Source organism: Pongo pygmaeus, chromosome 2, assembly GCF_028885625.2.
Source record: "Pongo pygmaeus isolate AG05252 chromosome 2, NHGRI_mPonPyg2-v2.0_pri, whole genome shotgun sequence".
In the NCBI taxonomy this organism is placed as follows: domain Eukaryota; kingdom Metazoa; phylum Chordata; class Mammalia; order Primates; family Hominidae; genus Pongo; species Pongo pygmaeus.
Window position 1 is genome coordinate 207,324,095 of NC_085930.1, and position 24,495 is coordinate 207,348,589.

Consider the following 24,495-nt stretch of genomic DNA (forward strand, 5'->3'; position numbering starts at 1 on the left):
GTAAACACCGGTATTTCCTAAGGATTACTCTGGAGCCGACTGAAAGGAGGGACCCACAATTTCTTCAACACACAAGTAAGCCATCATATTGTGGTTAAATGGAAGAGACTGTCAAGGCCACACGAGCTACCTGCATGTAGGAAAAGGCTGAGTGTGACACCCATCGGTGGAACCAGCTCTCACCAAGGATTCCTTAAGCACACTGCACTAGAATTAGATTACTATAAATTGCGTAAGTAATATTTAAAATGCATAGAGGTTACCACCTAAAGAAAACACTAATTTGGAAAAACAATCCTTTGTCTGGAATCCAACAAACCCAATTTTCTTAAAAGATCAGGGTTTTGTCTCCACGGAGTGTTTTCTAAATTATAAGGATATGAGACAATCCCATCTTCAGCAATGGCCTGTCTGCAGTTCATTTTCTTCTCATTCACTGCTGTCCTAGAGAGACTACATTTATTTCACCTAGGACATCAGCAATGAGTCAGGCAGCAGTCACTGGTACACCTAGCTACTGGATCATTAGTGTTTTTTCCTGAGGGCTTGAAGTTCTGAAGTACTCATTCTTGCAGTCATTCCTGCTTTTGACACAAATTTCTTCTGTAAACAGGCTCTTGGGATCCATCATTCTGCCTTTAAAATGTGTTTCAGGATGACAGGCTCCCGTGCAGCCAGTTAAGCATGTGGATGCTCACAGTACTGATGAAGTGGGGGCGTGGGGGTGGGGCCAGGCCCATCATGGCTTTCAGCATCAGAAACCCTTTTCTGCTTGCTGCCTCTTGTTCCTGTAGGTCTAGGGTGGCAAAGAAATACACAACTATTATGGGAAAAAATGGAAATAACCCCAAAGTCCTTCAAGCAGTGAATGAATAGGCTGTGGTGCATCCACACAATGGAATACTGCTCAGCAATGGAAACCATGCATTCCTCTCCAATGCATTTTGCTAAGCCACACCCCAAACGCTACATTATACTCCATACGACATTCCGGGAAAGGCAAAACTACAGGCACTGCAGACAGATTGGTGGTTGTCACAGACTGGGGCTGAGAGGAGGTCTGGACTACACAGGGAAAAGCATCAGAGAATTTCTTTGGGACAGTGGGACTGTTTCACAGTCTTGACTGGTGGTGGTTACACGACTCTATGCATGTGTCAAAACCTAGGATGATAACCAAAAAAGTGAATTTTACTGTAGACAAATTATAAAGATAGAAGACAGCAGCTTCCCCTGGGGTGGGAAGTGACCAGGCGGAAGCTGAGGTCACCTGGGGTGCTGGTCATGCTCTATTTACTGAGCTTCATGATGGTTACACAGGGGACGTTTACCTGTAAAGAAGTATTAAGGTATATGTACACTTACATTATACATTTTACATAGATGTTATACTTCAACAAAAAGTTACCTGAGCCCCATCTCTGTTCATGATGCTGTTTGGTAGACTCTAGGGTTTTATTGTTTTGCCGGCTCTTAGGTAACCATATTTGGGGTGAAGTGGAGAAACAGCCAGTGGTGGAAAGTTAGTTAAGTAGTGACTATTCCTAGTCAAATTAAAGACAAAATATTTTATCTGGGCGATTTAACTAATACTTTTCACACTATTATTTTAGGTCTGTTTTGAGACTCTCCACAACTAATGTTCTGGAGAACTGCTAGGAGCCGTTGGGTCTAGGACCGTACAGAAATGAGAATGGCTTATGAAACCTTGATGTTTTCCAGTTCCATGATTGAGACTGAGCAAGGGTGGGCCACAACTCACAGTACCTTTGACAAAAAATAGGGATCCTTTGAAGAGAACAGCAAACATGATTATAGAGACTGAAATGTAAATAATTTAAATTCTGTTAAGGGAAATTTCCCTATAGGTGAAGAATGGTAGACAATATTCTGAGTCTTCTGCTACCCAAATCATAAACACAACCCTTCATAAGGGGAAGAATAGGAGTATCAAGTATCAGATGATATGACTGTGTGTTTTTTTTTTGGACAGAGTCTCGCTCTGTTGCCCAGACTGGAGTTCAGTGGCGCGATCTGGGCTCACTGAAACCTCTGCCTCCTGGGTTCACGCCATTCTCCTGCCTCAGCTTTCCAAGTAGCTGGGGCTACAGGCACCCGCTACCATGTCCAGCTGATTTTTTATATTTTTAGTAGAAACGGGGTTTCACTGTGTTAGCCAGGATGGTCTTGATCTCCTGATCTCGTGATCTGCCCACCTCAGCCTCCCAAAGTGCTGGGATTACAGGTGTAAGCCACCGCGCCTGGCCAATTGTGTTTTGTATACACCACTTTAGCCCTTATAACAATCCTACAAGGTAGTCATTCAAATCCCATTTAAAACATTTGCAAAATTAAGGGTCAGGTTAATCTCCACAAGAGAAGCTGGAAGAATTCTAAGCCTCTGATTCCAAAGGAGAAGGGAATTAGCTTTTAGAGTGCTCTATGTGCTAGTTCCCTTTATCTGTAATCTTACTGATCATCAATGTATCTCCATTTTACAGATAAGTCAACAGTTAAGAGGGATTATGTGACTTGCCCAAAGTGACGTAAGTGGCAGAGTGGCATTCAAATCAAGCTGATTCCACAGCCCACATTCTTCACATCAGAGGGCACTGCTGCCAAAGTCAGTGAGAGGTATACTGTGCAATTCTGGAGGGAGATAAATGGAATCTTAAACGTTAGACTTAACTACCAAATGCTCTACACTAGGGTCGGGAAAGTGACACCCATGTTTTTCCCTGATATCTTTCAAAATGCAACTTCTTCACTGTAATATCATAAATGTACCAATATTTATTTTTAACAGCAGAAATTCAAAACTTCAGGGATTGAGTAAACCACAAAATCCAGCTCTTAGAATGGGAGGAAAAGGAATTTGTATGGTAGGAAAACTATTTTCTAGGAGTCAGGAGTTCAAAGTTCTAATCCTGGCTCTGTCCGATTTGCAGTGTAACTTTGTTAAGACATAGGGGTCTTCAGGCTTCTATTCTATCACACGTAAGAGTATTCAAGGCAGAGAATCTTAGAAGGTAACTGCTCTAATATCTTACAAAACAAATTTTACTAATTACTAAAATTCCTGAATTGCCATCTTTGGAGTTTAAACACTATATAGTGTTTAGCAAGTATTTGTTAACCAGAGTGTATTTTGCTGGAATGAGCTCTGCAGGCTTGCTTCCGTTATTATTATTTTTTTGAGATGGAGTTTCGCTTGTTGCCCAGGCTGGAGTGCAATGGTGCGATCTCGGCTCACTGCAACCTCTGCCTCCTGGCTCCAAGTGATTCTCCTGCCCCAGCCTCCTGAGTGGCCGGAATTACAGGCATGTGCCACCACACCTGGCTAATTTTGTATTTTTAGTAGAGACAGGGTTTCTCCATGTTGGTCAGGTTGGTCTTGAACTCCCAACCTCAGGTGATACGTCTGCCTCGACCTCCCAAAGTGCTGGGATTACAGGCGTGAGCCACCGCGCCTGGCTTGCTTGCTTCCATTATTTATTGAAGAGCCCAAGGTACAGAACAGGAAAGCAACCAGATAGCTAAAGCCAAATTTAAGAGGCATTCTTCTTTTTGCCAACTTAAAGATATGAAGAGGCATATTAAAAAATATAGACTTTACAAAACATGTGAAACTGTATTATTCTCTGGGTATTACAATAATGGACTCTTTTTTTTTTTTTTTTTTTTTTTTTACAAATATTGTTTCAATTCCGGTTCTAAAAGGTTCTTTCTTGTCATGTCACCGTGGCAGGGCTAGGCTGACTATTCTGGTTCTGAAAGGTTCTTTCTTGGCATGTCACCGTGGCAGGGCTAGGCTGACTATTCTGGTTCTGAAAGGTTCTTTCTTGGCATGTCACTGTGGCAGGGCTAGGCTGACTTGTTTCCCACAAATAGTCGTTTCAGCTGTGATGGGAGTCACCTGTTCTATGGGTCTGTCCTTGCTAATCCTATGACTCTGGGCAAGGATTTTCATCTAAGAGTCTTTCCTTATTTGTAAAGCATTGCTAAAATCATGATGTAAGTTACAGTTCTTTACACAGTAGGGGGTGAAAAATGAGGCAGCCAAGTGTATTGGAAAGAATGTAGATTGGGGCAGAGAGGCTCTGATCCAAACACTACGCACTGCCTCTTATTAGCTAAGACATCTTGGGCAAGTGATTTAATGTAAACCTTACAGTGGGGCTAGTAACACCACCTTCTTTTTTTTTTTTTTTTTAAATTAAGAGGTACGATACTAAAGTGGCTATTGCCTAATACTCAGCAATTAGTAATCTCATTATTGATAATCCTATACAATCTAGAAAGCTGCACCATCATATATTCTTACAAAAACATCACTTAACAAGGACATCCAGAAAACAATGTTATGTAGATTTTAATACATAAATGGCATCCTTTTATAACCACTTGATATTTTACAACATGTGACTATTTGGTAAATACTTCAAAATAGCTTATGCTGGGCTCTTGTAAGGCAATTTCTGAAGCTCTTGAGATTTTACAACAATTTTCTTCATACTAGTATACAATTTTCTTCATACTAGTATGTTTCTATTTGGTTAACAACCTACAATATTTAGTGTAACAGCAACACTGTGTGTATTTCAATGTGTTAACATACTCTGTTGCCTAATGGCTCTTGGATTCAGTTATAAATTACATGATGCCTCAAATTGTTTCAAGAAAATGTTAGCTTGCAAAATATTTTTTTCTTTCAAAATTCAAGACACACTTAACATATGGATTTTACAATACAGTTTATTAGCTGTTCTCCTCTTCTTCATAAATGGAATGGATAATGTTGATAATTCTTTACAAACCAGTACTCATTTCTTTAAGAAACTGTAATGAGGAGGTTGTCAAAAACACATATTTAATAAACAACTCCAAAGAGCAATGGGAAGCCAAATATTATTATTAATATGAAGGACCAGAGAAACTGATTTCTGAAATAATTTCTACCTTTCACTAACAATTCTTAAAATTGCTCACCATGAAGATTTGTGCAATTCTAGTGCAGAGCAGTGGATGAAAGCTGTCTGAGGGGAAAACACACACATAAATGGGGCTTTTGCCTGCCCTCCTATTAATAAAAGGAGAACTAGAAGGAAAGGGCAAGGACCAAAATCAAACCAGGTGACAAGAACAACAATAACAACAAGAACAACAAGAACAACAACAAAAAAACCTCAGGAACCATTTGAAAACTTTTGTAGAAAAGAGGAGAATATGCCCATACTTTTACTTATAATCTAATTTCCCTAAATGTTTCCTCCTCATGACCACCATGCATGCCCCAATTTCACATGATTAAGGAAGATAAGTCTATTCAATTAATATTTAACTTAAAAACCAAACAAAAAGGAGTAGGTGGCAAAAGAAACAAAATATATTTTAAATATATATATATATATATGTTTGTGTGTGTGCGCAACTATGTAAAGAAAATAATTCCCATAGTTACAGTTTAGTTAAAGAAAGTTTTATATATATATTTATATATATTTTATTATAACAAAATAGGCAGCTATTGTGGGTAAAATATTCAGTAAAATCTGACTCCTAAGAATACATTTTAAGTTTTAGGCTATGATTGGGCTCCTTTCCATTGCCATTATGGTTACTGCATCACCACTGTAATGTCTGATTAGGAAATCTTCTCAACCTTCTGTGTAAAAGGTGAACTTCCTTAGCACCTGAACATGGCCTCAACTCACAAAATGTGATGATCATTTACATATGAACAACTTTTGTAAGACACGATAGTGTTGCTCAAGTAGATTAAAAACATTGAAACGTTGTTATTCCTAGCAAATGTCCTGGGAAAAAAGAACCCTCAAATACTAAAAGGCTTTAAGAATGCTGAGGAAAAATGAAATCCCTTATGAAAGTCAACTCAGACATGAATTTTTAAATTAAAAAATGTTTTCCTTATTTCTCTATAATGCAACAATTGCTTTGATGATAGAAGCTGATTGAGAAAAGGACTTGAGAGTAATACATTGGCCAAACCATGCTATTAAACTTAAGCGTGCATAGTTGCTCAGTCTACTAAATCACTGATTAAAACCACTTTTTCATTTGTACTGAAATTTGAAAAGAATGTATATAAAGCTTTTCCAAAAATCTCTTAAAATTACTTTCCCTTAAACATTAAGGAATTTTACCACAATTTCTGCGTCTCCCCAAATTCTTAATAGCTGGTCAGGCCATTCCATCTTCAGTTCTGAAACATGGCCACTAACCAATAGTGACATTAAATAATATACGATGTAACTTGAAGGAGACACTACATGTGAAAAAGAAGCTGCAGACCATGATGTGTGGGATACAATTCAACATGAAATCAGTACTCAAGAAAGACTCCAGAGGAAAGGGCAAAGAGATGCCAAAGAAAATGGAATTGTGGAAAAGATAAACAGAGAAACGTGAGTTTTCATAACTTTTCTTTTGCTGGAACCCAGATGTAAGAACCAGACTGTTCTTCTATGATCTGTTTCACTTGGTTGTAAATGTCTTCCAGCGTATCCCCCTGTACAATAGCTGTAATGATAGAAACAAAATCAGAAATCTCCATTAATTGTCTATTTTTGTCATTACAATTATTGGTGAAATAGTAGAAGCTAGTATCTTTGAAAAAGTTACTCATCCAGGAAGAATCACCGTTTACGCACTGTTCACTTAGAAAAAACGGCTCACTTCATTAATTTTCCTATTTATATAGTGTAAAATTTTTACCTTAAAAATGGATCAAAAAGTAAGACTTGGTGATCTTTTCTTTTGTTCTTTTACCATCTGAGCATATATTAGCTTTATTATTTTAAAACAAATTATTTTCTTAACTTTCCTGATTTCTCCATAAATGTATGTAGAAAAAAGGAAACTGGGTACAATCCCACAGACAGGATGATGTAAGGATAATTTTTTTTTTTTTTTTTTTTTTTGGTAGGATCGTGGGGGAAAAGAGCTGATTACAGATACTACTTTTTTCAGTTAAGCTAGCATGTCAGGTACTGTAGCGTAGGTGAATTGAGATACCTAAGCTAGCCTGTTAGTGGTTAGAGACTTAACAATCAATGTTTTATTTGCTGTCTGAAATAATGTGTGGAAAAAAGAGTAACAATTACTAACAACTAATTCTTTGGAAATAGCTGAAGCCCCTGAGGTCTGTGAGGGATGAGGATTAGTTAATAAAGCAAACAAACAAACAAAAACAAAGGATCGCTAGACAGCACTAAGCATGAGTAACTTTTTAAGAAAGAAAATGTTTATGGTTGGGCATGGTGGCTCATGCCTGCAATCCCAGCACTTTGGGAGGCTGAAGTGGGAGGGTTCCTTGAGGCTAGGAGTTTGAGATCAACCTGGGGAACATAGTGAGACCCTGTGTATTTAAAAAAAAAAAAAAAAAAAAATTAGCTGGGCATGGTGGTGTGTGCCTCTAATCCTGGCTACTTGGGAGGCTGAGACAGCAGGATGACCTCTTGAGCCCAGGAGTTCACATGTGCAGTGAGCTATGATCGTACCATTTGCCTGGGTGACAAAGTGGAACCTTGTTTCTCATAAAAAAGTTTACATATAAATGAAAGAATTCAGAATTGTAAATTAAATAAGTCACTTATTAAACTACAAAAAAATGCCCAGTGATCTTGGAAGAGCATCATAGGTGTAGATTTCCATGGTCTGAAAAAACTGAGCATAAAATGTCAAAGGGAGATTTTAAATAATACTGTCTATTTGGTACCTGAGATTACGTGCATAGAAGAAAGAAGTTGTATGTTAGGTAGGAAGGGCTTATATGTAGCTAGGAACGCCTGAGTAACCAAGAATTTTAAGTAACATAATAGAGACTTCTACCTTTTGAGCTAAATACAGACATGCCTCAATGTCCCTGAAGACTCAGTTCATTTGACAAAATACTTGGTTCGTGGGTTTGGCATCTTGATGCACTCCAACAGCACAGGACAGAATCCCGGAGCATTTCATAGTTTAGGTTGACAACAGCACGCAAGGATTTATTTTAGGAGAAAACAGTCAGGAACTGACTTGGGAAATACATATTTTGCTTACTTTGTAAATTCATTAATGGAATGGTTAGTAAACCAGGATACTCCTTGGGAAGAAACTGGGAAAGCATAAGGCAGCAGACACCTTAACCATGTGATTAAAATTAGCATCACAAGTAACGGCACAAGTAGACTTTGTAAACCTCCCTGTATGATACACAGAGGATACATCATTACTTCATTGCTATTCCTGCCCCAAATGCAGAACCTAAATCTAATTATGAGAAAACATCAGATAAATCCAAACTGAGGGAGGGACATTTTGTAAAAGAACGGGTCTTTGGCCGGGTGCGGTGGCTCACGCCTGTAATCCCACCACTTTGGGACGTCAAGGTGAAGGTGGACGGATTGGATGAGTTTGAGACCAGCCTGGGCAACATGGCGAAATCCTGTCTCTACAAAAAATACAAACATTAGCTGGGCATGTTGGCTGTAGCCTGTAGTCCCAGCTCCTTGGGAGGCTTAGGTGGGAGGATCACTTGAGCCTGGGAGGTGGAGGTTCCAGTGAACTGAGATTGCACCATTGTACTCCAGCCTGGGCGACAGAGTGAGACCCTGGCTCAAAAAAAAAAACAAAAGACAAAAAACAAAACGAAGCAAAAAACAAAACAAAAAAACCCACAAAAAATCCCCCCTAGTGTTTGTTTTTACTCTTAAAAAATGTCAGTCAACGTCATGAATAACAAGACTTGGGAACTATTTCAGATTAAAGAACATTAAAGATGTGATAATTCAATGCAACACATGAGCCTGAACTGGATCCTGCACCGGAACAGAAAAACCATTTTTTTCCATTTTGCTCTAAAGAGATTAGAAGAATAGTGAAATAATAATAAGATCTACAGTTAGATGAGACATATAATTATTAAATTTCCTGATTTTGATAATAAAACTGTGATTATGTAAGGGAATATCCCTGTTTTTTGGAAAATACACACTGAAATATTTAGAAGTAAAGGGACATCTACCTGAAACTTACTCTCAAGTGTATCAGAAAAAAAATTATAAATGTGGTAAAATGTTAACACTTGAATTTGGGTGAAGGGTACATGAGACTCCCTGTACTATTCTTGTAACTTCTATTTAAGTCTGAAATTAGTTTGAAAAAAATAAGAAAGCACAAGGTTTACAAACCATGACCCTTACTGATACTCAGTGTGAATGTCAAATTTAGGCTGATATTATTTCAAACAAACAAGTAACAACAACAAAAATGTCCAAAGACTTGAGGAGGAAGTTAAAGGACAAGGTGAGTAAGATAAGAATATTGGGGAATTGCTACCTACTTTTTTTTTTTTTAAATAAATAGTATTTCAAAACGGATCAAAGGGCAACTAATCTTTAAAAAGGGGCCAAGAATACACAATACGGAAAGGCTAGTGTCTTAAATAAATGGTGTCAGAAAATCTGGATATCCACATGCAAGAGAATGAAACTAAACCCTTATCTTATACAAAATTAACTTGAAATAGATTAAAGACTTAAATGTAAAACCAGAAACCATAAAACTCCTAGAAGAAAACACAGGGAAAAAAGTTCCTTGACACTGGTCTTGGATGATTTTTTGGAAAGCACAGGCAGCGAAATAAAAAATCATCAAGTGGGACATCAAATAAAAAATCTTCTACACAGCAAAAGAACAATCAACAAAATGGAAAGGCAACCTATGGAAGAAGAGAAAATATTTCCAAACATGCAATTGATAAGGGGTTAATATCCAAAATATATAAGAAACTCATTAGCAAAATACCAAATAATCCATTTAAAAAATGGGCAAAGGACTGGAATAGACATTTCTCCAAAGAAGACATACAGATGGCCAACAGGTATCAGTAAAAGTGCTCAGCCTCATTAATCATCAGAGGAACAGAAACCAAAACCATAATGAGGCTGGGTGCGGTGGCTCACGCCTACCATCCTAACACTTTGGGAGGCTGAGATGGGCGGATCACTTGAGGCCAGGAGTTCAAGACCAGTCTGACCAACATGGCAAAACCCTGTCTCTACTAAAAATACAAAAATTAGCCGGGTGTGGTGGCAGGCGCCTGTAATCCCAGCTATTCAGGAGGCTGAGGCATGAGAATCGCTTGAACCCAGGAGGCAGAGGTTGCAGTGAGCTGAGATCACGCCACTGTACTCCAGCCTGGGTGACGGAGCAAGGCTCTGTCACAAACACATACACAAACCGTAATGAAATATCACCTTAGACCTGTGTGGATGGCTGTTATCAAAAAGATAAGAGATAACAAGCAGGCAATGGTATGAAGAAAAGGGAACCCTGTACACTGTTGGTGGGAATGTAAATGAGTAAAGCCATCATAGAAAATAGTGTGGACATTCCTCAAGAAATTCTTATTCTTATTCTTATTATTTTTGAGACAGAGTTTTCACTCTTGTTGCCCAGGCTGGAGTGCAATTTCACGATCTCGGCTCACTGCAACCTCTGTCTCCCAGGTTCAAGCAATTCTCCTGCCTCAACCTTCCAAGTAGCTGGGATTACAGGCATGCACGCCCGGCTAATTTTGTATTTTTAGTAGAGAAAAGGGGTTTCGCCATGTTGGTCAGGCTGGTTTCGGACTCCTGACCTCAGGTGATCCGCCCACCTCGGCCTCCCAAAATGCTGGGATTACAGGCATGAGCCACTGTGCCCAGCCACCTCAAAAAATTAAAAACTGAGTTATTATATGATCTAGCAATCCCACTACTTGGTATATATCCAAAGGAAAGGAAATTGGGCCAGGCGTGGTGGCTCACACCTGTAATTCCAGCACTCTGGGAGGCTGAAGCAGGTGGATCACTTGAGGTCAGGAGTTTGAGACCAGCACGGCCAACCCTGTCTCTACTAAAAATACAAAAAGTAGCTGGGTGTGGTGGCATGTGCCTCCAGTCCCTGCTACTTGGGAGGCTAAGGCAGGAGAATCAACTGAACGCAGGAGGCGATGGTTGCAGCAAGCTGAGATCACGCCTGCATTCCAGCCTGGACAACAGAGCGAGACTCTGTCTCAAAACAAAACAATAAAAACAAACAAAAAGCCAACAACAACAAAAAGAAAACCAAAGGAAAATAAATTGGTATGTTGAAATCTGCACTCCTATGTTCACTACAACATAATCAGCAATAGCCCAGATATGAAAATAACCTGAGTCTGTCAAAAGATGAATGAGCTGGGCCTGGTGGCTCACGCCTGTAGTCCCAGCACTTTGGGAGGCCAAGGCGGGCGGATCAACTGAGGTCAAGAGTTTGACCAGCCTGACCAACATGGGGAAACCCCGTCTCTACTAAAAATACATAATTAGCTGGGCATGGTGGCACATGCCTGTAATCCCAGCTACTCAGGAGACAGGCAGGAGAATCGCTTGAACCTGGGAGGTTGTGGTGAGCTGAGATCATGCCATTGCATTTCAGCCTGAGCAGCAAGAGCAAAACTCCATCTCCAAAAAACAAAAACAAAACAAAACAAAAGATGAATGAAGAAAGAAAATATTGTAGGCCAGGTGCAGTGCACCTATAATCCAAGCACTCTGGGAGGCCGAGGAAGGGGGATTGCTTGAGCCTAGGAGTTTGAGACCAGCCTAGGCAACATAGCGAGATCCTGTCTCTACAAAAATAAAAAATTAGCCAGGTGTGGTGTTGCACACCTGTAGTCCCAGCTACTAAGGAAGCTGAAGAGAGAGAATTGCTTGAGCCCAGGAGGTTGAGGCTGCAGTGAGCCATGATCATGACACTGTACTCCAGCCTGGGCAAGAACAAAAACCCTGTCTCAAAAACGAACAAAAAAACCAAAAACAGGCCGGGCACAGTGGCTCACGCCTGTAATCCCAGCACTTTGGGAGGCCAAGGCAGGCGGATCATGAGGTCAGGAGATCAAGACCATCCTGGCTAACACAGTGAAACCCCATCTCTACTAAAAATACAAAAAATTAGCCGGGCGTGGTGGCGGGCACCTGTAGTCCCAGCTACTTGGGAGGCTGAGGCAGGAGAATGGCTCGAACCCGGGAGGCGGAGCTTGCAGTGAGCCGAGATCGCGCCACTGCACTCCAGCCTGGGTGACAGAGCGAGACTCCATCTCAAAAAAAAAAAAAAAAAAAAAAACAACAACAACCGGAAAACAAACAACAACAAATATATATATATATGTATGTATGTATGCATGCATATGGTATATATACAACAATGGAATATTTTATTAGGCCATAAAAATGAAAATCCTATCATCTGCAACAACCAACATGAGTGAATGTGGAGGACCTTATGCTGTATGAAATAAGCCAGACACAGAAAAGCAAATATTGTATTTCATTTATACGTGGAATCTAAAAAAGTAGAACTCATAGAAACAGAGGTGGTTTCCAGGGACTGCAGAGTAGAAGAAATGGGGAGATGTTAGTGAAAGGGTACAAACTTTCAGTTATAAGATGAGTAAATTCTGGGGATCTAATATACAGCAATAGTGACTATTATTAATAAAAAGTAGATCTTAAGTGTCTTCCCTACACACACAAAATAGTAACTGTGTGGTTAAAGCCATGTTAATTTGATTGTGTTAATCAATTCACAATGTATACGTTTATCAAATCACATTATATGCCTTGAATAATACGAATTTTGTCAATTATACCTCAACATGGCTAGAGAAAATGGATCAAAATTTATAAAGGATAAGAGAAAAATCAGAGTTTCATAGAAGAAAAAAAAATCTAAATCCATTTCTCTCTGGTCAAGTGTGAATTATTCCTGTTTTTGCTGTTCTAATCAATAACCTAAGAAACATTAACTCTCAAGATTCCTGGCTGGGCACGGTGGCTCACCCCTGTAATCCTAGCATTTTGACAGGCTGAGGCAGGTGGATCACCTGAGGTCAGGAGTTCGAGACCAGCCTGACCAACATGGCGAAACCCCATCTCTACTAAAAATACAAAATTAGCTGGGCGGGGTGGCGCAAGCCGATAATCCCAGCTACTCGGGAGGCTGAGGCAGGAGAATCACTTGAGCCAGGGACGCGGAGGCTGCGGTGAGCCTAGTCATACCACTGCACTCCGCTTGGGTGACAGAGCAAAACTCCGTCTCAAAAAAAAAAAAAAAAAAAGGTTCAACAGCACCACTGCCTAGGCTAGATGATACTAGTTTCTACTGGTAGATGTAGGCATAGTTCAAAATCCATTTGAATGGGTCAGTTCATATGGCTTCAAAGCAAAATTCTATCTTAAAGAGGACTGTTACAACATGGTTCCAACCTGTGAAATGTTCAGTAAACTCCTGTTCCAGTTTCATAGCTCTCTCAAATGTTTTTCTGGCTTGTTCTTCTGTTAGACGCTTATTCATTTCCCTATGAAAATAAATGTAGAAATTGATAATTACCAAATTATAATACTTTTTAAAAAAAGATGACAAAGGAGAGAAGACACATTAAAATAGAAAATCATGGAAAGTTGAACTCTGTTGAAAATACGAATGTCATTAAAAACTTGAGTCATTCTGGCTGTTTCTGGGATTTTTTTTTTTTTTTTTTTTTTGAGACAGTGTCTCACTCTGTCACCCAGGCTGGAGTGCAGTGGCGCGATCTCGGCTCACTGCAACCTCTGCCTCCTGGGTTCAAGCGATTCTCCTGCCTCCATCTCTCAAGTAGCTGGATTACAGGCATGCGCCACCATGCCCGGCTAATTTTTATATTTTTAGTAGAGATGGGGTTTCACCAAGTTGGGCAGGCTGGTCCCAAACTCCTGACCCCAGGTGATCTGCTCGCCTTGGCCTCCCAAAGTGCTGGGATTACAGATGTGAGCCACTGAGCCCAGCCTGTTTCTGGGATTTTTAAAAATAAAAATAATAGGCTGGGCATGGTGGCTAATATCTGTAATCCCAGCATTTTGGGAGGCCGAGGCAGGTGGATCACTTGAGGTAAGGAGTTCAGGACCAGCCCGACCAACAAGATGAAACCCCGTCTCTACTAAAAATATAAAAATTAGCTGGGCGTGGTGGCACACGCCTGTAATCCTAGCTACTTGGGAGGCTAAGGCAGGAGAATCGCTTGAACCCAGGAGGCAGAGGTTGCAGTGAGCTGAGATCGTGCCACTGCACTCCAGTCTGGGCAACAGAATGAGACTCTGTCTCCACAACAACAAAATAAATAAATAAAAATAAAAAAAATAAAAACTAGATTTAGTCACTGAATATGTTGCTGTATACTTGGAATGACAGAGGGTTTTAACAAATTCTGCATCAGCTCAGTGTAGCCAAAAAACCTATTCATTAATTTATGACACTTTTGACTTTGATGAAAATTTCATATTAAAATGACTTAGAGATCTACCTATCAGTTTACAGAAAATAAGAGGACAACCAACCATATAAATAACACCATGAGAAGGTAATCAGAAAATACAGTCTGGGGAAATCTCTGCAGAAGAAATGACCTGGTTTCTATCACAAATAAATGGGAGGTGGGGTAGGGGAGGGGGATGTGGGCATAAAAGAGAGACTGTGGAGAGAGAATCTATAGGTTAAACAACCAACTGCCATGAATAGGTCCTACTAAAAATATTATTCCAACAAACTGAAGAAACACAAACAAAACTTATGAAATAACCAGCAACATTTGAACTATATCAAATAATTATTATTTTAAGTATGATAATCAGTGACTTTTTGTAAGAAATTATCTTTCAAATACACAGTGATGTATACAGACAAAATGATAGAAATGTCTGAGACTTGTTTCAAAATAATCTGGAATGAAGGTGTAAGGAGGTGGGTGTGAGTGGAGAGAAACAAGATTGGTCATAAGTGGATAATTATTGCTGCAGCTGGATGATGAGTATATGAGAGTTCGTTCCCAACTTAAAGGAAAGCCTTCAATATTTTGCCATTAATTATGATGTTTGCTTTGATATTTTGTAGAGTTACTTTCTAGTATTCTTTCATCCCACCCTACAAAATTCTCTGCAGCATTTCTTGTAAGGTAGGACTACAGCTAATAAACTCTTTCAGTTTTTATTTATCTGGGCATGTTTTAATTTCTCCCTCATTTTTGAAGAATAGATTCGCCAGATATAGGATTCTTTGTTGACAGTTAATTTTTTTTTTTTCTTCAGTGTTTTGAACCCACTGTTCTCTGGCCTCCAAAGTTTCTGATAAAATATCTGCTGGCAGGGCATGGTGGCTCAAGCCTGTAATCCCAGCACTTTGGGAGGCCGAGGCAGGTGGTTCACCTGAGGTCAGGAGTTCGGGACCAGCCTGGCCAACATGGTGAAATCCCGTCTCCACTAAAAATACAAAAATTAGCAGGGCGCAGTGGTGAGTCCCTGTAATCCCAGCTACTAGGGAGGCTGAGGCAAGAGAATCACTTGAACCTCGGAGGCAGAGAGGTTGCAGTGAGCTGAGAATGAGCCACTGCACTCCAACCTGGGAGACAGAGTAGACCCTGTCTCACAAAAAAAAATCTGCTGATTGCTGGGCATGGTGGGTATTTATTTACACCTGTAATCCCAGCACTTTGGAAGGCTGAAGTGCGTGGATCACTTGGGCTCAGGAGTTCGAGACCAGCCTGGGAAACATGGCAAAACCCTGTCTCTCTAAAAAATACAAAAATTAGCCAGGCGTGGTGGTGCATATATGTAGCCCTAGCTGCTTGGGAGGCTGAGGTGAGAGGCTGCTTGAGCCCAGGAAGTTAAGGCAGCAATAACCTGCGTAAGCAGTGAGCCACTGCACTCCAGCCTGGGTGACAAAGCGAGACCTTCTCAAAAAACAAACAAACAAAAACAGCAACTGATAATCTTATTGGGAAATCCCTTGTGTGTGATAAGTTGCTGCTTTCAAGATTCTCTCTGTATTCTGACAGTTTGATTATAATGTGCCGCAGTGTGGGTATCTAAGTTTATCCTGCTTTGAGTTCATTGATTTTCTTGGATTATAGTCACGTCTTTCATCAAATTTGGGATGTTTTTGGCCATTATTTCTTCAAACAATCTCTCTGCCCTTTCTCTCTCTATTCTCCTTCGAGGACCCCCACAATGTGTACGTTGATTGCTTGATGGTGTCTTATAGGTCCCTTAGGCTCTGTTCACTTTTCTTCAATCATTTCTGTTTCTCAGACTAAATAATTTCCATTGTTGTATCTTTAAGTTAAATTTGTTGATTCTTTCTTCTGTCTGCTCAAATCTCCCTGAATCCCTGTAGTGAATTTTCCATTTCAGTTATTTTTAGCTCCAGAATTTCCTTTTGGTTTCTTTTTAGGTTTTTTATTTGTTGATATTTCCATTTTGTTCAGGTTATCTTTTTCATCTTTTTTTCCTTTTATCTTTTTGGAGACAAGGTCTCCCTCTGTTGCTCAGGCTGGAGTGCAGTGGTGTGATCTCGGCTCACTGCAGCCTTGACCTCCCAGGCTCAAGAGATCCTCCCACCTCAGCTTCCCATGTAGCTGGGACCACAGGCTCGTGCCACCATGGCCAGCTAATTTTTATTTTTTTTTTGAGACGGAGTTTTGCTCTTACTGCCCAGGCTGGGGTGCAATGGTATGGTCTCCATTCACTGCAACCTCCGCCTCCTGGGTTCAAGCGATTCTCGTGCCTCAGCCTCCCAAGTAGGTGGGATTACAGACGCCCACCACCACGCCCAGCTAATTTTTGTATTTTTAGTAGAGATGGGGTTTCGCTATGTTGCCCAGGCTAGTCTCGAACTCCTGACCTCAGGTGTTCTGCCTGCCTCGGCCTCCCAAAGTGCTGGGGTTACAGGCGTGAGCCACCGCACCTGCCAGTTTTTGCTTACCTTTTGTAGGGGCAAGGTCTCACTATGTTGCCCAGGGTAGTCTTGAACCACTGAGTTCAAGTGATCCTCTCGTCTCAGCCTTCTAAGTGCCAGGATTACAGGCATGAGCCACTGCGCGGGGCCTATCACTTTCTTGAGACTTTGTCCATGTCTTTTAGCTCATTTAAGCATCTTGTTTTACAGTCTTTTTTAAGTCTAACTCTTTCTCAAGGATAGTTTTTCTCAGGGATAGTTTGTTTATTTTTCCTTTGAATGGGCTATATTTTCCTGTTTCTTCGTATGTCTTGTGATTTTTTGTGGGAAACTGCACATTTAAATCTTACAATGTGGTAACTCTGGAGATCAAATTCTCTTCCTTTCCCAGACTTTGCTGTTTTATTTAAAATTTAATTTTATTGTTTACTGTTGCAAGGTGTTTCTGTACCAGGAATCAGCCTGAGGTGTAAACTTAGGGTCTTTTCAGGTATTTTCTAAGCCTGTGATTTTCCATGGATATGAAAACCTCCCCTCATATACGTGGTTACTTTTGAATGTCCTGGTCTGGCCCCCAAAAGGGGAGGGGAAAAAAAAGGTGTGTGTGTGTGTGTGTGTGTGTGTGGTGCGGGGGAAGAGGGAAGCACTAGCCCTTTGTTTTTACTTAATATTTTTTTTCTTTCTCCTCACTAATCACCACTGAAGGCAATGGCCCTTTAAATCTTTAAAAGTCACTTCAGCCTCAAGTGGAGGGGCTTGTAACAATGGCAGTGGGGTTTGCAACAATGGCTCACTGTATGGCTGTGTGGCTGCACCTCCATGATCAGAAGCAGTAATTAGCTATCAGAGCAAAGATCCCTGCTATTTGGAGGACAGAATCCTTATCGTCCACACTGGCTCCCACAAACCCTATGCAAAGCTGCTTGAAAATGTGTGCATGGCTACATGCTATGGGGCTGAGGGTAGGGGAACAGGTAGTTGCTACCATGTTAAGAGCTGAAATTAACCTTTCAAACCTTCCCCTGGAAGTTGTAAGCCTTCAACAGACTTCAGAGTTCCAAAACTGACAAAAATGGTGAACAGAGTTCCAAAATAGTAACATCAGACAGATTCTGCCAGTGCAGTTGTCGTCTGGGTGGGGAGACAGATTCCCAGAGCTTCCTACTTTGCCATCTTCCCTCTAGCTCCACAACTGATTAGTTTTTAAATGTTGCAGCAGTGTTGCATACCAGGAATATACCCAACTTGGTTGTTACATTTTGCCTTATTAAAAAAAATTGTTTGATTCAATTTGCTCCTATTTTGGTAAGGGTTCTTGAATCTATAGTCATACTTAAGACTGGCTTTATCATTTTCCTTTCCTATATAGTCCTTTCCAGGTTTGGGTATCAAATTAATGCTCATAAATTAGTTGAAGAGTTTGTATAAAACTGACATAGCTTCTTAGCTTTTGGTAGAATTTAGTTAAGTCCTCTTGGCTTAGTATTTAATTTGTGGAAAGGCTTTTTATGACGGGTTCAAGTCTTTAATAAGTACTAGATTATTTAGGTTTTCTCTTTTCCCTTTCTATTTTTTCCTTAACATTTTCTGAAGTATATGTTTCAAACACAGATGAGCAATATTAGAAAAATCGTATCATACAGCTTGTTACATTTTCACAAACTTACATGTACCTGTGTACTTAGGTCAAGACACAGAACATGACTAGGACCCCAGAATCTGGGTGTGCTCACTCTAGTCACCAACCCATTCTTACAGGGTAACCTCTATTTGACTTCTATGAGCAATTATTAAATTTGGAGTCACAGAGTATGTATATCTTTAGGTCTGGGTTTTTGTTTTTAACTCAAATTGTACTTGTGAGATTCTTCCATACTTTTGTATGTGGCTGGAGATTGCTCACTCTCATTATCATAGAATGCTTCATTGTGAACATGTCATAATTTATTTACATATTCTACTGCTGATAGTATTTGGGTAGTTTCCAGTTTTTAGTTACTGACTCCTTGTTTTTTTTAGAGACAGGGTCTCACTCTGTCACCAAGGCTGGAGTGCAGTGGTGCAACCGTAGCTCACTACAGCTTGGATCGAACTCCTGGGCTCAAGGGATCCTCCTGCTTCGGCCTCCTAAGTAGCTGGGATTACAGGAATGCACCGCCACATCCAGCTACCTTTTAAAGTTTTTTGCAGAGACAGGGTTGTGCCATGTTGCTCAGGCTGGTCTCCAACTCCTGACCTCAAGCAATTCTTCTGTCTTGGGCTCCCAAAGTGTTGAGATTACAGGTGTGAGCCTCTGCACCTGACAGTTGTTGACTATTCGAGCAGTACTGTCATCACTCTTGTACATGTCTTTGTAAACACATGTAAGCATTTCTGTTGAGTGTGCATCTAAGAATATGACTTCTGGGTCATAACTAATGTGTATGTTCACCTTTAGGAGATACTATGATACTATGAACAGTTTACCAATGAAGATGCACCAATTTGCACCCCTAACACTGTTATGAGTTTCAGTTGTTCCACATCTTTGCCAGCATTAAATATTTTCTGTCTTTTTCATTTTAACTATTCTGGTACATGGGTGGTAGTATAAGACATCAGGGTTTCAACTTGTAGTTCCATGATTAGTTGGGCACTATCTCACATGCTTATTCTTTGGAGATTCCCTTTTGTGATGTGGCCAAGCCCTTTGTCCTTTTTCCTGTCGGGTTGCCTCTGTCGATCTCTTCGATGTCTGCTGCATGTGTAGTCACATCCTCTTTGTCTTGCCTGATATTCACATTGATATGCCTTCTTTCTTTTCCTGATCAACTCCTAATGGTTTACTGTATTTTCAGAGAACACTTTTGGCTTTGTTGATCCTCTTTATCATACGTTTGTTTTTTCTATTTCATTAATTTCTGCTCTGCCATATTTTTTATTTTTAAATTTTTAAATATTGTTTTTTCTTTTTTTTCCTTGGGATAGAGTCTTGCTCTGTCACCAGGCTGGAGTGCAGTGGCAAGATCTTGGCTCACTGCAACCTCTGCTCCCTGTGCTCAAGCAATCCCCCCATCTCAGCCTCCCAAGTAGCTGAGACCACAGGCGCACACCACCATGCCTGGCTATTTCTTTGTATTTTTAGTAGAGACAGAGTCTCACCATGTTGCCCAGACTGGTCTTGAACTCCTGAACTCAAGCAATCCGCCCGCCTAGGCCTCCTGAAGTGTTGGGATTATAGGGGCCGACCACTGTGCCCCGCCTTCTATCTTTTTCAATTTCTCAAAATCTTAGATTTTCAACTTTTCTAACTTTGATTTTCAACATTCTTTCCTAACATTTAAAGCTGTGTGTATTCCTTCAACAAAGCTATGAAAGCCTCCAAACTCATTACTTGGCAATTCATTACTATTTAGTTGAAAACATCAATTTATTCTGTGATTTCTTCTTTGACTCACTCAGAAGTATAATGCTTAATTTCCAAATATATGAGAATTTTCTAGTTATCTTTTAATTATTGGTTTCCATTTAAATTGCATTATGGTCAGAGAATATTTGTTTTCTATCCTTTGAAATTCGTAATCTAGCAAATGATCAGTTTTGGTAATTGTTTCATGTACACTGGAAATCCATGTGTATTTTGCAATGTTGAGTGCAGTGTTTAACATATGTCAAGTAGGTAAAGTTTCAAATTTGTGTCATTCTATACCTTCACTGATTTTTATATTTGTTTTCTTATTTAATTGCTTCCTGACAGATGTGTCAGGTTCCCTCTCAATGATTTTGGAATTACCTTTTTGCCTCTATGCAGCTGTCGATTTGTACTTTCTATGTTTTGAGAATGCTACTAAGTGCAAACAAATGTATGAACAGATCTTCCTGTTGGAGTGACTGTTTTACTTTTATGAAATGTCACTCTTTTTTTGCGACGGAGTCTCGCTCTGTCGTCCAGGCTGGAGTGCAGTGGTGCGATCTCGGTTCACTGCAAGCTCCGCCTCCTGGGTTCACGCCATTCTCCTGCCTCAGCCTCCCGAGTAGCTGGGACTACAGGTGCCCGCGACCACGCCTGGCTAATTTTCTGTATTTTTAGTAGAGACAGGGTTTCACCGTGTTAGCCAGGATGGTCTTGATCTCCTGACCTCGTGATCCGCCCGCCTTGGCCTCCCAAAGTGCTGGGATTACAGGCGTGAGCCACCGCACCCGGCCATGAAATGTCACTCTCAAGCTAAGTAATACTTCTTGCCTTAAAGCATACTTTGTCAGCAATATAAAAATCAGCCTAGTTTAGCATGGTATATCTTTTCCTATCCTCTTACTTTCAACCTTCCCATAGCCTAATTTTTAAGGTGTGTCTGATGAAAGCAACATATAATTTACTTTTTTCTTCACCCGTTGTGACAATCCTTGTCTTTTAATTGAAACATTTAGTCTAGTACTCTAATATTTGCCTTAGTTTATGCCATCTTACTATTTATATGGTTCTGCCTCACTTGTTCTATGTTTCTATTTTGCTCTTTCTTAATTTTTACTTAGATTCTATTTTTTTTGTACCCTGAAAGTATTAGGTAATGGTTATACATTCTTTTATTCTCTTAATGGTTACCTGAGAGCTGTGCTGCATACTTCAGTAGCTACTAGTCACGTGGGGCTATTTAAAGTTCTAACACATGTTACCTTATACTTTACTAATATTAATGATGATGATTACAATGACAATTTATAACCCCCGTGCTTATTTAATCCTTACCACATAATCTGAGGTGAATATACATACTACTATTATCTCAATTTTATAGATAAAGAAACTGAGATGCAGGGAGAGTAAATAAATCACCCTACAGTGACTTGAATTTGTACAGAGGCTATGCCTTAGGCATTCACACTTACATGATATTTTCCATGGATTTGGGTTTAATAAAAATGGAGATAGGGTAAAGCTGTGCAATCTGTAATCTCTTTATGGCATTTCCAGATACATCAAGGATACAGTGTTTGCCCTAAAATAAAGGGAACAAAGAAAAAAAACAAGTGAGCCAAATATTCTCAATAATATCAAAGGTACTTTTCCTACAGGTCCACAGTCTAAATCATGATCTGTTTTGATCCTTGTTCACTTTACACAAACTTGTCATTTCTCTCAGCAAACTTTAGATAGGAAATGAAATGACTGAATATGCATAATTAATTTGCCATTTTCAAACAAATGTTATATTTAAAAAGGAATGAAAATACAGTTCCTAGTTTGCACAGATAGTTATTTCTCAAAATGGTGAAAAATAGAGCTCCCCCCGCTTCCCTTTTTTTAAAATTTAAGAGATGGGGTCTTGTTCTGTTGACTAGGCCGGTCTTGAACTTCTGGGGCTCAAGTGATCCTCCCACCTCAGCCTCCTGAAGTGCTGGGATGACAGGCATGAGCCACTGTGCCAGGCCCAGGTTCCTATTTTTTCATTCTGCCAAGAAAAGGTATTCATAAAGACTCCAAACTACCATCTCCCCATAGCTATCATTTCATAAAAGATAAAAAACCCTAGAGTAAGGGCAAACCTTTTAAATAAACAAATTTGTGAAACCTCATTACCACTACTCAATCCTTCTATTTCTCATTTTATTACGGACTGGCAAAAACTCATGAACTAGCATATGGGACCCCAATTCTGGATTTAAATGACAACTTTTCTGACAAGCTTAAACTCACTGACAAAGGATACTTAGGTTTTTAATACAAATGACCATTTCCATGTTAAGCAGAGTAGTATTTATTATTTATGACAGATTTTCTTCTAATACATTTGAAATCAGGCCCTCCCCCATAACGCAACTTCAGTTTTTTGTTTGTTTGTTAGTTTTTGAGACAAAGACTTGCTCTGTCACCCAGACTTGAGTGCAGTGGCACGATTTCGGCTTACTGCAACTTCCACCTGCTTCAGCCTCCCCAGTAGCTGGGATAACAGGTGTGCGCCACCACACCCAGCTGATTTTTGTGTTTTTTGTACAGATGGGGTTTCACCATGTTGGTCAGGCTGGTCTCAAATTCCTGACCTCAAGTGATCCACCCACCTCGGCCTCCCAAAGTGCTGGGATTATAGGCGTGAGCCACCATGCTAGGCCCCATAATGCAACTTCTAACCCAAGGACTTCAGTCCAAGTCAATACATGATAATTTCAATTTGATGGGCACATTTAAAATAAAAAATTTAATACTGTAAAATACTCCAAACATATAGAAAAGTAAATAATAGACACCATGTACCCATTATCTACTTTTATCAGATATAAATATTTTACATGATCGCTTAAACATTTTAATAACTTGATACTGAAATATTAACATTCTAGGTTTGCTTTATCTCTTTCTATATAAGTACATAATAGTTTGAGAATAAACTGCATAATGCTCCTTTACCTCATATTTCTTAAAAACAATGGCTTTTTAATCTCTTATATAATCACAATATGATTCCAAGTGGCCATTTAATGTTCCTTATTGGAAAAGAATAAAAAAATGTCCTGGTCGAGGATCGAATTCAGGATCATAGGATCACACACTGTATTTAGTTGTAAAGTCTCCTTAGTCTCCGTCAATCTGACACAGTTCCTCAGTCTTTGTCTTTCTTGATCTTGATGTTTTTGAAGAGTATAAAATATTTATATCATAGAATATGCCTCATATTCTATGGGTTTATGGGTTTGTGTGTTTCCTCACTCTTGGATGGCAGGTTACACATTTTTGGCAGGAATACCACAGACATAATGTGTGTTCTTCTCAGTCCATCATATCTGGGAGGCGATATTATATCTATTTGTCCCACTACCAGTGATGCTAATTTTGATCACTTTATATCTATTTGTCCCACTACCAGTGATGCTAATTTTGATCACTTGTTTAAGGTTTTATCTGCTAGGTTTCTCCACTGTAAAATTATCATTTTTGCCTTTGTAACTGATAAGTATTTTGGGGGAGGACACTTTGAGACTATATAAATATCCCTTTTTTCATCAAATGTTCACTAATTTTAGAATACACTGATGGTTTTTGCCAGAAACAATTACCACCATGCGGTTTTCAGAAGATTTTCTGATTTAATCATTTCTTCTACGTCGATTAGTAGACAGTCCAAAGCGTTCCCTTCTATCCACTTATTTACTCACATACAGATGCTCCTTGACTTATGATGGGAGTTACCTCCCAATAAACCCATCACAAGTTGAAAATACTGTAAATTGAAAATGCATTTAATATATCTAACCCTACTGAACATCATAGCTTAGCCCAGATTACCTTAAATGTGCTCAGAACACTTACTCTACAGTCGGACAAAATCATCCAACATGCCTGTTTCATAATTAAGTGTTGCATTTTTCATGTAATTCATTGAATACTGTTCTACAAGTGAAAAACAGAATGGCTGTATGGGTACTTGAAGTATGGCTGCTACTGAATATGCATCACTTTTGCGCCTCTGTAAAGTTGAACCATTCTAAGTTGGGGGCCATCTGTGTTTGTTTATATCATTATGGACTCTAGGATTTTTATTTTACCTTATGTATTATAATCTGTTATTATCATTTATCTTGATATTCAAATTATCTCAGACTTGGCCAGTGGGGGACCCTACAGCTTGGTTCCTGTGCCTTTTTACGTATCTTCATCATTCTTTGAGTGCTTCCTTATTTTTCTGGCAGCAAAATGTTATAGGCTCATCTTGCACTTTTCCAGTCCTG

At 39.6% G+C, this 24,495-nt stretch overlaps 1 protein-coding gene across 23 annotated transcripts in view; it reads right to left on the reverse strand.

Annotated features, from left to right (window-relative positions):
• DLG1 (discs large MAGUK scaffold protein 1) overlaps nt 1-24,495 on the reverse strand; it is a 271,038-nt gene continuing 246,543 nt past the window's right edge. For 13 of the 23 annotated variants that reach the window (XM_054480472.2, XM_054480469.2, XM_054480467.2 and 10 more), the window contains 3 exons: nt 21,661-21,770; nt 13,296-13,387; nt 4,738-6,540 (listed from right to left, as the gene is read on the reverse strand). In XM_054480472.2, the coding sequence (XP_054336447.1) occupies nt 6,434-6,540; nt 13,296-13,387; nt 21,661-21,770 (309 nt within the window). In that variant the 3' untranslated portion in view covers nt 4,738-6,433. Of the gene's footprint in view, nt 797-4,737; nt 6,541-13,295; nt 13,388-21,660; nt 21,771-24,495 lie in introns of those variants that run through there. The other 10 variants (XM_063661351.1, XM_063661349.1, XM_063661350.1 and 7 more) reach the window with 6 other exon arrangements.